Source organism: Oncorhynchus keta, chromosome 28, assembly GCF_023373465.1.
Source record: "Oncorhynchus keta strain PuntledgeMale-10-30-2019 chromosome 28, Oket_V2, whole genome shotgun sequence".
Taxonomy (NCBI): Eukaryota; Metazoa; Chordata; class Actinopteri; order Salmoniformes; family Salmonidae; genus Oncorhynchus; species Oncorhynchus keta.
Window position 1 is genome coordinate 64,470,831 of NC_068448.1, and position 13,110 is coordinate 64,483,940.

Consider the following 13,110-nt stretch of genomic DNA (forward strand, 5'->3'; position numbering starts at 1 on the left):
GTACTTCTCTGAAAAGCCTATTACAAAACGGTAAATTTCTTCTCTTTTTCTCTCTCTCTCTCTCTCTCTCTCTCTCTCTCTCTCTCTCTCTCTCTCTCTCTCGTTACCCAGCCATAGAGGTGCAGTGCTTGGGAGCTGGTATTACTGGTATTAGCGTGTGTTAATCTCCAGTTAAATCAGCTGAGAGTACTCCGGTGAACCAGTGGCTCTAACTGGTCTGCCTGCTGTCAGTACTGAGGGAGTTAACCCACCGGCTGATCTGTATTAGGAGTTAATCTACTTTTGTCAAATTTTAACTCTGAACCTTAACAGTTAGCTGGATTAATGACGTTAGTCTAGTTTAACACTGATCGCTAAAGGTGGGCTGGGTCTGAGTTTAACACAAGGATCAGTCAGATTTCACTTCCTGGATTCATCTGAGTATTAGAATAAGAAAGCTAAGAAGGACAATGATTCTCTAGCAGCTGAATCAACCACCAGTTCTACTCTTTACTACTATTGCGGCGTTGTTTTCAGTGATCAACACCAAACTGGACAGAAAAAGATTTACACCAAACAATAATAGGGGCGGCAGGTAGCCTAGTGGTTAGAGTGTAGGGGCGGCAGGGTAGCCTAGTGGTTAGAGTGTAGGGGCGGCAGGTAGCCTAGTGGTTAGAGGCAGGTAGCCTAGTGGTTAGAGTGTAGGGGCGGCAGGGTAGCCTAGTGGTTAGAGTGCGGGGGCGGCAGGTAGCCTAGTGGTTAGAGTGTAGGGGCGGCGGGGTAGCCTAGTGGTTAGAGTAGCCGGCAGGTAGCCTAGTGGTTAGAGTGTAGGGGCGGCAGGTAGAGTGGTTAGAGTGTAGGGGCGGCAGGTAGCCAGTGGTTAGAGTGTAGGGGCGGCAGGTAGCCTAGTGGTTAGAGTGTAGGGGCGGCAGGTAGCCAGTGTTCGAGTGTAGGGGCGGCAGGGTAGCCTAGTGGTTAGAGTGTAGGGGCGGCAGGGTAGCCTAGTGGTTAGAGTGTAGGGGCGGCAGGGTAGCCTAGTGGTTAGAGGTAGGGGGGGCAGGTAGCCTAGTGGTTAGAGTGTAGGGGCGGCAGGTAGCCTAGTGGTTAGAGTGTAGGGGCGGCAGGTAGCCTAGTGGTTAGAGTGTAGGGGCGGCAGGTAGCCTAGTGGTTAGAGTGTAGGGGCGGCAGGTAGCCTAGTGGTTAGAGTGTAGGGGCGGCAGGTAGCCTAGTGGTTAGAGTGTAGGGGCGGCAGGGTAGCCTAGTGGTTAGAGTGTAGGGGCGGCAGGTAGCCTAGTGGTTAGACTCTAACCGTTAGAGCGTTGGGCCAGTAGCAGAAAGGTTGCTGGATCGAATCGCCTCGCTCCTCGCTCTAGCTTCTGTGTCTTCTGTGGCTGATAGGTCCTGTGGTATTGTAAACTATCTGTAGAGAAGGGCCCATTCACTCCCACCTCAGATAGCATGGCCCTTATTTAAACTAGGAGTGTACAGTATTACTGGGTCAGTTAGTGACCAAAAGAGTGTGTGTGTGTGTGTGCGTGTGGATGCACATTATGACTCATGATATATATTTTTTTACCTTTTGATCTTTGTCTATCATATCCAATGTGATGTTTTTGTATTGCTGTGGATGTAGGTTGAAGAAGCTAAAGGGTTGGAAAACACACAAGACACTGAGATAGAGCTTTTGAGACAACAACTGACGGACCTCCAGGAGGACCTGAGTGAAACCATGTCCAGGACTCAGGGCCAGGAGGAGAAGGCGGCCATCTTTAAACAGAAGTACTGCGTTGCCATGGAGAAGGTGCAGCAGCTCCAGGGACACATAGAGTGTGTGGAGGAGGAGCTCAGATACACACAACAACAGGTAGTCTATGCTAGTTTCTAGCATTGAACCACTCACTTTCAAAATGCAAGTTTTACTCCAATGACCAATGTCAACCTGTTCTATTTGGTTTTGATTGACAGCTGACTGAATCCAAGGCAGTGGTAGACAGGGTTAAGGCGGAGCTTACAGAGCTGGAAGGGCGCTACGAAGAAAAACTTGGCCAATGGGAGCGCTCGGAGGAAGCCCTGGACCAACTGACTGACGAGCTGCAGGCCAATCAGATGGCTCTGAGGGAGGGGCGTGAGAGAGTGGAACAGTGTGAAGGAACCATACAACATCTACAGCAAGAGGTGGACACACAGAAAACTCAGGCGTGTCAGTGTTATAGTTGACACTAGACTTATATAGAGAGTGGAAAGGAATAAATATCTACTGTATGTAGATATATCATCCCCATATGTATTTCATACTACATCTTTATAACAATTTTCCTTTTCTTGAAAATTGTGGGCTATTTTGCCCTGCATTGTCTAATATCCTAACCTGAAGTAAGGACAATGCTAGCTACAATAATACATATGCCTAGTTTCATATTTATTTTAATTTGTGAGTCTCTTCGAGAAAATTGTCTGCAGTATGCCAAGTTAAATAAAAGTAATCTGAGTGACCTTTTTCATAATTGTAGCAACTATAATGATCGTTCTGTTCATGAGTTATGGGTGCAAGTTCAGTGAAATTATATTATATTGATAGCAATCCTGAGCAAAACAGAAATGACAGTGGAGGACTGTGTGTGTGTGTGTGTGTGTGTGTGTGTGTGTGTGTGTGTGTGTGTGTGTGTGTGTGTGTGTGTGTGTGTGTGTGTGTGTGTGTGTGTGTGTGTGTGTGTGTGTGTGTGTGTGTGTGTGTGTGTGTGTGTGTGTGTGTGCCTCTGTTTGAGGATATTTACTGAGTCTGTCTACAAATGAATAATCTTTATTACGGGAAAATGTAATTTGGTTCAACTCGGCTGACAAGGTCAACACGGCGGAATGTCATTCTAATCAAATCAAATTGAATCTGTGCGTTATAAAAGAGTTAGCTGTTTGAAGAATGTCTGTATTTGATACTTTATTACATTGTGTAATGAGTTAGATGTGAGTGGGTTCTGTTGAGGAGAGGATCTCCTCTGTAGTTGGTGTTTCAGTAATTCTCTACCTCCAGTCTCTCTGTCTGTCTGTCTGTCTGTCTGTCTGTCTGTCTGTCTGTCTGTCTGTCTGTCTGTCTGTCTGTCTGTCTGTCTGTCTGTCTGTCTGCCTGCCTGCCTGCCTGCCTGTCCTGCCTGCCTGCCTGCCTGCCTGCCTGCCTGCCTGCCTGCCTGCCTGCCTGCCTGCCTGCCTGTCTGCCTGCCTGCCTGCCTCCTGCCTGCCTCTGCCTGCCTGCCTGCCTGCCTGCCTGCCTGCCTGCCTGCCTGCCTGCCTGCCTGCCTGCCTGCCTGTCCTGCCTGCCTGCCTGCCTGCCTGCCTGCCTGCCTGCCTGCCTGCCTGCCTGCCTGCCTGCCTGCCTGCCTGCCTGCCTGCCTGCCTGCCTGCCTGCCTGCCTGCCTGCCTGCCTGCCTGCCTGCCTGAGTCACTGCCTGCCTGCGTCACTGTCTGTGTGTCTGTCAATTGAGTATCTTTCTATGATAAGAGGTAAGTTTAGGTGTAGCTCCAGGTCATGTCCATTAGTAACAGACTGTCCTCTCCCCACAGATACTGAAGTATGAGAGTTCTCTGAAGTCCTACCAACAGAATTACTCCTACTCTGATGAGCAGTATTGTGCCTTACAAAGACAGAGACTACAACTGCAGAAGGTAGTAGCCTACATGAATAAAAACATTTGGCAGGACCCCCCTCCACCACACACATACACACACAAAGAAGTAGAAGCAAATATGTTGAATGAGCAACTGTGATTTACTTATGTTTGTAGCTCTTTGTAAGTAGTTAAGCCTCAATGTCCTCTCCAAGTTTTTCTGTAATTTAGCCCGGAAGGATTTGAGAAAAATGATTGGTTGAAGATAGGCATATGGCATTGGTCTAACTCTCGTATTGCGCTGCGCAGAAAATCAGAGATTGGAGAAGTGTTTAATATGACCCGTACCACATCCTTATGATATATTCAGTGTGTGTGTGTGTATATATATTTAAGCAGTAAGGCCAGAGGAGGTGTGGTATATGGCCAATATATCACGGCTAAGGATTGTTCTTATGCTCGACGCAACACGGAGTGCCTGGACACAGCCCTTAGTCGTGGTATATTGGCCATATACCACAAACCACCGAGGTGCCTTATTGCTATTATAAACTGGTTACCAACGTTATTAGAGCAGTAAAACTGAATGTTTTGTTGTATTCGTGGTATACGGTCTCAGCCAATCAGCATTCAGGGCTCGAACCACCCAGTTTATAGTGTGTGTGTGTGTGTGTATATATATATATATATATATATATATAGATATGTATGATTATATAATATATATATGTGTGTGTGTGTGTGTGTGTGTGTGTGTGTGTGTGTGTGTGTGTGTGTGTGTGTGTGTGTGTGTGTGTGTGTGTGTGTGTGTGTGTGTGTGTGTGTGTGTATACAGTGGGGAGAACAAGTATTTGATACACTGCTGATTTTGCAGGTTTTCCTACTTACAAAGCATGTAGAGGTCTGTCATTTTTATCATAGGTACACTTCAACTGTGAGAGACGGAATCTAAAACAAAAATCCAAAAAATCACATTGTATGATTTTTATGTAATTAATTTTCATTTTATTGCATGACATAAGTATTTGATCACCTACCAACCAGTAAGAATTCTGGCTCTCACAGACCTGTTAGTTTTTCTTTAAGAAGACTCCTGTTCTCCACTCATTACCTGTATTAACTGCACCTGTTTGAACTCGTTACCTGTATAAAAGACACCTGTCCACACACTCAATCAAACAGACTCCAACCTCTCCACAATGGCCAAGACCAAAGAGCTGTGTAAGGACATCAGGGATAAAATTATAGACCTGCACAAGGCTGGGATGGGCTACAGGACAATAGGCAAGCAGCTTGGTGAGAAGGCAACAACTGTCGGCGCAGTTATTAGAAAATGGAAGAAGTTCAAGATGATGGTCAATCACCCTCGGTCTGGGGCTCCATGCAAGATCTCACCTCGTGGGGCATCAATGATCATGAGGAAGGTGAGGGATCAGCCCAGAACTACACGGCAGGACCTGGTCAATGACCATAAGAGAGCTGGGACCAAAGTCTCAAAGAGAACCATTAGTAACACACTACGGCGTCATGGATTAAAATCCTGCAGCGCACGCAAGGTCCCCCTGCTCAAGCCAGCTCATGTCCAGGCCCGTCTGAAGTTTGCCAATGACCATCTGGATGATCCAGAGGAGGAATGGGAGAAGGTCATGTGGTCTGAGGAGACAAAAGTAGAGCTTTTTGGTCTAAACTCCACTCGCCGTGTTTGGAGGAAGAAGAAGGATGATTACAACCCCAAGAACACCATCCCAGCCGTGAAGCATGGAGGTGGAAACATCATTCTTTGGGGATGCTTTTCTGCAAAGGGGAGAGGACGACTGCACCGTATTGAGGGGAGGATGGATGGGGCCATGTATCTCGAGATCTTGGTCAACAACCTCCTTCCCTCAGTAAGAGTATTGAAGATGGGTCGTGGCTGGGTCTTCCAGCATGACAACGACCCGAAACACACAGCCAGGGCAACTAAGGAGTGGCTCCGTAAGAAGCATCTCAAGGTCCTGGAGTGGCCTAGCCAGTCTCCAGACCTGAACCCAATAGAACATCTTTGGAGAGAGCTGAAAGTCCGTATTGCCCAGCGACAGCCCCGAAACCTGAAGGATCTGGAGAAGGTCTGTATGGAGGAGTGGGCCAAAATCCCTGCTGCAGTGTGTGCAAACCTGGTCAAGAACTACAGGAAACGTATGATTTCTGTAATTGCAAACAAAGTTTTCTGTACCAAATATTAAGTTCTGCTTTTCTGATGTGTCAAATACTTATGTCATGCAATAAAATTAATTTAATTTAGCAAATTAATTACTTAAAAATAAATCATACAATGTGATTTTCTGGATTTTTGTTTTAGATTCCATCTGTCACAGTTGATTTGTACCTATGATAAATAATTACAGACCTCTACATGCTTTGTAAGTGGGAAAACCTGCAAAATCGGCAGTATATCAAATACTTGTTCTCCCCACTGTATATATATACACATACATACACAGTGCCTTCGGAAAGTGTTCAGACCCCTTGACTTTTTCCACATTTGTTAGGTTTCAGGCTTATTCAAAAATGTATTAAATAGTTTTTCCTCATCAATCTACACACAATACCACATTGTGTGAAACCACGAAGGTGAAACTTCACTCCAATCTGAGGTCCTGAACACTCTGGAGGAGGTTTTCATCAAGGATCTCTCTGTACTTTGCTCCATTCATTTTTGTCCCGATCCTGACTAGTCTCCCAGTCCCTGCCACTGAAAAACATCCCCATTGCATGATGCTGCCACCACCATGCTTCACCATAGGGATGGTGGCAGGTTTTCTCCTGAAGCTTGGCTTGAGTACTTTCCGAAAGCACTGTATATGAGCTCAACATGACTTCAAGAGACAGGTTGGAATGTCTGACTGAAATATGGGACACATCCACCTTTTTTTTCTAAATTAGTGGTGTTTGAATTTGATGATAAAATGGAGGACATAATTGTTTTGGTTGTGGGACAAAGGGCCAAAATGCGTAACGGTCCCACACAATCCAGGAGGTGGTCACTCTAACTGTACTGAAACTTAACAGTTAAACCAATGGGCATCAATCGAGCAGAGCAGTTTTGGGAGCATATAGCAGTGTGGAGATATATGTCACCAGCAAGTTATTTTTCAGAATACTAGTACCACCATCCCTATAAATAATAATGTGTATTGACTTCTCAACAGCAATCCACAGAGCAGGTAGAGCGCTTGGCCAATTGCGAACAGGCCCTGCTACAGATGAGGGCAGAGTATGTTCGCAGGGAGGAGGAACTAGAGAAGCAGAGCCAGGAGAAGGCGGGGCTAGAGAGAACCCTGCAATTTCTTCACCTGGACCTGGCCGCCTCCCACCGCAAACATCTGGTCACTCACACACAGCTGGAGCGGGAAGTGACACAGCTACAGGAGGAAGTGACACGCCTACAGGAGGAGCTGGTCGACACCCACGACACCTGTACACAGAGACAACAGGTCAGTTAGGATTAGGAAATGTTTAGGACACCCAGGTGCTTACCCTAACCCAGGGATCTCCAACAGGTTGATTGCAGAGTAGGCTTACCTAGTAGAAGTATATCATGAAGTATATCATTTGTATCTATTTGTTATCTGCAAACTCTTCCATGAAATGAGCAGCAGCAGTACAGAACCATCACTAGACCAGCACATTAGATGGCACATTCCTCACTCGCTAGATGTGCAATTAAAGGGCCGGATGCTCAATTAAAGTGGAATTATACAAAAAAATTGCCTTTTGATGTGATTTAACCATTGACATGGCCTCAGAACAATCCAATTCCGTTGTTTCTGTATGAACAGTTGTAATTTTGAGCGTGAAAAAATTGTTTATGAACCATTATTTTACAAGGTATATTGATCGAAAACATAGTGCAGGGGAGAAGAAAAGTATGTGCCTATTTGAAAGCTAGAAAATAATTAGTAGCTCACAACATTTTTCATTCAAGTAGCTCTCATACTAGAAAAGGTTGGTGACCCCTTCTGTAGCCCCTAGCTCCTACCCTATAGCCCCTTGCCCCTATCAGGGTCAGCAGATTTGAAAGAACTGGAAAAATGAGATTAGTAGGCTGGGGTTTCTCTCTCCATGACTGTAGGATGCAATATAATCCTTTTCAGCCTAACAGACATGGCATATGAACCCAGATCTAAAAAATATATTCTCTCACACACACTTCTAACCCCTATCCTCCGATTGCCTGACAGAAACAAATTACCCTGCCATTAATTAAAGCTCCAAGTGGTGCCAGGCTCGGCTCAATTGACTCCAATTAACATGTGAAATGGACACTAAATTTTCAAATGAGGTTAAGTGGTGACGAGGGTGTGATAACGACTGGTGCCATGGCACTGTGCCAAGACAAAGCTGCCAGTCTCGGGCACTTGGGTGCCCTGTGTGTGGGTCTACCCCGTTAGCACAAACACATGACATGAGTGTCACACACCCCCAGCAGGCCACCTAATGACTTGTGAGGATAGCGTGTGTGTTGTGAGGATAGCGTGTGTGTTGGGAGGATAGCGTGTGTGTTGGGAGGATAGCGTGTGTGTTGGGAGGATAGAGTGTGTGTTGGGAGGATAGCGTGTGTGTTGGGAGGATAGCGTGTGTGTTGGGAGGATAGCGTGTGTGTTGGGAGGATAGCGTGGGAGGATAGCGTGTGTGTTGGGAGGATAGCGTGTGTGTTGGGAGGATAGCGTGTGTGTTGGGAGGATAGCGTGTGTGTTGGGAGGATAGCGTGTGTGTGTAGCGTGTGTGTTGGGAGGATAGCGTGTGTGTGCGTGTGTGTTGGGAGGATAGCGTGTGTGTTGGGAGGATAGCGTGTGTGTTGGGAGGATAGCGTGTGTGTTGGGAGGATAGCGTGTGTGTTGGGAGGATCGCGTGTGTGTTGGGAGGTGTTGGGAGGATAGCGTGTGTGTTGGGAGGTGTGTGTTGGGAGGATAGCGTGTGTGTTGGGAGGATAGTGTGTTGTGTGTTTGGGAGGAGCGTGTGTGTTGGGAGGATAGCGTGTGTGTTGGGAGGATAGCGTGTGTGTTGGGAGGATAGCGTGTGTGTTGGGAGGATAGCGTGTGTGTTGGGAGGATAGCGTGTGTGTTGGGAGGATAGCGTGTGTGTTGGGAGGATAGCGTGTGTGTTGGGAGGATAGCGTGTGTTGGGAGGATAGAGTGTGTGTTGGGAGGATAGCGTGTGTGTTGGGAGGATAGCGTGTGTGTTGGGAGGATAGCGTGTGTGTTGGGAGGATAGCGTGTGTGTTGGGAGGATAGAGTGTGTTGGGAGGATAGCGTGTGTGTTGGGAGGATAGCGTGTGTGTTAGCGTGTGTGTTGGGAGGATAGCGTGTGTGTTGGGAGGATAGCGTGTGTGTTGGGAGGATAGCGTGTGTGTTGGGAGGATAGCGTGTGTGTTGTGAATTGTCCTTTTCACGTCAGTTCACTCAGCCGTTGTCATGAAGGGACACTGTGTGCTCTAGCTCAGGGGTTCACAAAGCGTTTTGCTTCATGACCCACAAATTGAGGTGTGTTTTGAGTCGCAACCCACCATAGGGAGCGTAGAGCGTTTGGAAACACATGCACAGACCAAAGAATAAGTCAGAAATATAATCTTGGCAGCGGGGGAAAAATGTAGCCGTTTCAAAGCTAATCTCCTGTAATTGTATACATTCTGCCATGAACCTGAGAGCAACATTTTCAGTTTTTTTAAGCTTATTTCCTACAATTCTACGCATTTTGACATGGCTAATGATATGTTCTATTGCTGAAAGTCAATGTGGGCCTGATTGTCTTTCTTTTATTACTTTAAAATATATAGCTCCATTATATTTTCTACATACTTTATATGTGGTTTTATGTATGTATAAAAATAAAATCATTTTTACAATGTTGTCCCGTGACCCACCTGGACCCATGAACCGCGAGTGTGTCCCGACCAACAGTTTGGGAACCACTGCTGTAGCTGACGAGCCTGTGTAATGTAACGACACATGTAAATCTACATTAATTACATCTGCAAACATAATACATGCGTAGAGAGGGCTGTGGAGCAACTCTGATTACATGTATGGTTCATTATTATTAATGAACGATGATATATTGTGTTAATGTACATCTGAAGTTTAATGGCGCCCTAGACATAGATGAGCTTGAGTTAACATGGGCCTGTATGTGTGGACAGAGCTTGATGCTCCTTCAACATGGCTACAACACAGTAGAACCGTTAGGGAGTTGGTATTAGGGAGCAGCCAGTCTACAAAGGCAGGGCCATTGGATGTGATCCATGCACGCAGAATGATTTTGATAATAATTCTGTATGGTATCATCTTTTATTACGTCAGTCTTTCTTTAGGGCTACTTCATAATCACCTCTGTTAATGACATAATGTTTGCGCACACTGTCGTGGAAATTCAAGTATACTGAGAGAGACTTGGACAGTTATTCAAACAATCTTTATTTAACATTGATTAATTATTGCAATAATTAAGCTTTTCCACCACAACACACACACACACACACACACACACACACACACACACACACACACACACACACACACACACACACACACACACACACACACACGCACACACACACACCGTGGGACCTTTTCGACTGTTTAGATAGTAACTAACATTCACACACTCTTTCTCTGGCCAGACCATCCAGGGGCAGGATGTCTTGCTCCAGCAAGTTGAGGAGGACCTGAAGGAAACCAAGCTGCTCCTTCAGAGGAGAACCAAGGATCTGAAGGAGGAGAAAGTCTGGGTGCAGAGGCTCAGAAAGGAGGCGCAGGAGCAGAGAGAGGAGGAACACAGAGTTGGTGAGGAGGCCAAGGAGATGCTAAAGAGGAAATGCAGGGAGCTGGAGGAAGAGAAAGAGGAGGTGAAGAGGAGAAGCAGGGAGCTGGAGGAAGAGAAAGAGGAGGTGAAGAGGAGAAGCAGGGAGCTGGAGGAAGAGAAAGAGGAGGTGAAGAGGAGAAGCAGGGAGCTGGAGGAAGAGAAAGAGGAGGTGAAGAGGAGAAGCAGGGAGCTGGAGGAAGAGAAAGAGGAGGTGAAGAGGAGAAGCAGGGAGCTGGAGGAAGAGAAAGAGGAGGTGAAGAGGAGAACCAGGGAGCTGGAGGAAGAGAAAGAGGAGGTGAAGAGGAGAACCAGGGAGCTGGAGGAAGAGAAAGAGGAGGTGAAGAGGAGAACCAGGGAGCTGGAGGAAGAGAAAGAGGAGGTGAAGAGGAGAACCAGGGAGCTGGAGGAAGAGAAAGAGGAGGTGAAGAGGAGAACCAGGGAGCTGGAGGAAGAGAAAGAGGAGGTGAAGAGGAGAACCAGGGAGCTGGAGGAAGAGAAAGAGGAGGTGAAGAGGAGAACCAGGGAGCTGGAGGAAGAGAAAGAGGAGGTGAAGAGGAGAACCAGGGAGCTGGAGGAAGAGAAAGAGGAGGTGAAGAGGAGAACCAGGGAGCTGGAGGAAGAGAAAGAGGAGGTGAAGAGGAGAACCAGGGAGCTGGAAGAGGAGAAAGAGGAGGTGAAGAGGAGAACCAGGGAGCTTGAGGAAGATAAAGAGGAAGCGCAGACACTCAAAGAGGCCCTGTTGGAACTACGCAGGAGTCACAGACAGACAGGTACTAATCAATCAACATATCTTTATTGTCTTAGTTGAAACGCACACCTTTTGTCTGCGAAAGAGAGTTACGTTATTGCATGTACAGTAATATACATCACCAAGGCCTGTTTGACTGAAACTGGCCCTGAATGTGTCACGAGCAGAAGAAATAAGCCACGTCAGACTGCAGAGGAGTCGGTCTATGATTGGCTGACTGTGAGATGATCATCAGACAGGTAGGCGGAGTCCGGAGGAAAGAATGATCCATCACATTCTGTTTCTAGAACCCTCGCAACCGTGGAAACACTTTGATGTAAATAACATTTAATATGAGGGTTCCGGGGGAAAGAGCGATCGCAAGGGATGATGGAGGAGAGGAGAGTCTGATAGGAGAGGACAAGACAGCTGGTGATACATATAGATAGGAAAGCCTTATATACTGAAGCTTTCTCCAGCGCAGAGATAATAAGGCCTTTCCTGTCAATGTCACCATCCTGCTTTAGAGTACATCTCAATAATTCATTCACTTTTTCCAAAATAGCATGTTTCCAATGGCATACCTCACTGATCAATAAATCAATGTTACATACTGTAAGTGTTACTAAAGTTGGGCAAAAATGCATATCAGGATAAATTGCCTGAATTGATGCGATAATGATAAATAGAATGATAAGTGTATAACATGTATGTGCACCACAGTTGTTTAAAATTATCCAGTAAACTACTGCTACTAGTTTGATGGTTGTGGCCATCAATTATCCCATTAAGAGATGAATGAAGAACCCTACTACTTGAACCCTATTCATCTCTTAAAGGCCTTAACAATCCCCCATATTCCATTTTAAACACATTTCTTTAGCACAGGCTACTTAATTGTACTTGAACGATATCGGCAAAATGCCTGTGGTGAATGATCAGTATGGTTGGTGTGGATAATTTTGGGTTCATCGTCCCAGCTCTAAGTACTACTCAGTGTGTCTTTTAGTAAAGGCTTTATCATGGGCAGAATATGGTGTGTATATACTGATGTTGATACAATTAAAACCGCTTATGAATTCTGTTCCACATTTAGAGAACAAACCAATTAACTGTTTTTACCGTGTGTGTGTGTGTGTGTGTGTGTGTGTGTGTGTGTGTGTGTGTGTGTGTGTGTGTGTGTGTGTGTGTGTGTGTGTGTGTGTGTGTGTGTGTGTGTGTGTGTGTGTGTGTGTGTGTGTGTGTGTGTGTGTGTGTGTGTGTATCTCTTTTCTACTTTTATACACTGATACCTCATCATGTTGATATGGAGAATATTTTTTATTGACATCCTTCATGAAGTATTCACACACAGAAACAAGCATGGTTTAGCTGTAGAATGGTGCCTCTGCCGCAACTCAGATCCACTGGTTGTATATACTGTACAGTACAGGATGTAAATAGGATGTTTATTGTGTTAACCAGTGGATCTGAGTTGCTGCAGAGGCACCATTCTATTCCCTGTCTTTAACACTCGTTTGGAGTTTAAAGATGATGAAATGACCAGCGTATATTTCTGGTTTAGACCCTGGAGAGAGACATAGCAGCCCTCAAATCCACCTCACACACACACATCCGTTACAGTGACTTCAGAAAGTATTCAAACCCCTTGACTTTTTCCACATTTTGTTGTGTTACAGCCTGAATTTAAAATGGATTAAATAGAGATTTATTGTCACTGGCCTACACCCAATACTCCATAATGTCACTGGCCTACACACAATACTCCATAATGTCACTGGCCTACACCCAATACTCCATAATGTCACTGGCCTACACCCAATACTCCATAATGTCACTGGCCTACACCCAATACTCCATAATGTCACTGGCCTACACCCAATACTCCATAATGTCCAAGTGGAATTATGTTGTTAGAACATTTTACCAATTAGTTAAAAATGAAAGCTAAAATGTCTTGAGTCA

General features: G+C 45.7%; 1 protein-coding gene across 37 annotated transcripts in view; it reads left to right on the forward strand.

The window, feature by feature from the left end:
- LOC118374629 (trichohyalin-like) overlaps window positions 1-13,110 on the forward strand; it is a 127,190-nt gene that overhangs the window by 47,705 nt on the left and 66,375 nt on the right. For 4 of the 37 annotated variants that reach the window (XM_052483559.1, XM_052483564.1, XM_052483569.1 and 1 more), the window contains 5 exons: window positions 1,613-1,843; window positions 1,945-2,154; window positions 3,535-3,636; window positions 6,767-7,051; window positions 10,237-11,188. In XM_052483559.1, the coding sequence (XP_052339519.1) occupies window positions 1,613-1,843; window positions 1,945-2,154; window positions 3,535-3,636; window positions 6,767-7,051; window positions 10,237-11,188 (1,780 nt within the window). The remainder of the gene's footprint in view (window positions 1-1,612; window positions 1,844-1,944; window positions 2,155-3,534; window positions 3,637-6,766; window positions 7,052-10,236; window positions 11,189-13,110) is intronic. The other 33 variants (XM_052483560.1, XM_052483563.1, XM_052483568.1 and 30 more) reach the window with 33 other exon arrangements.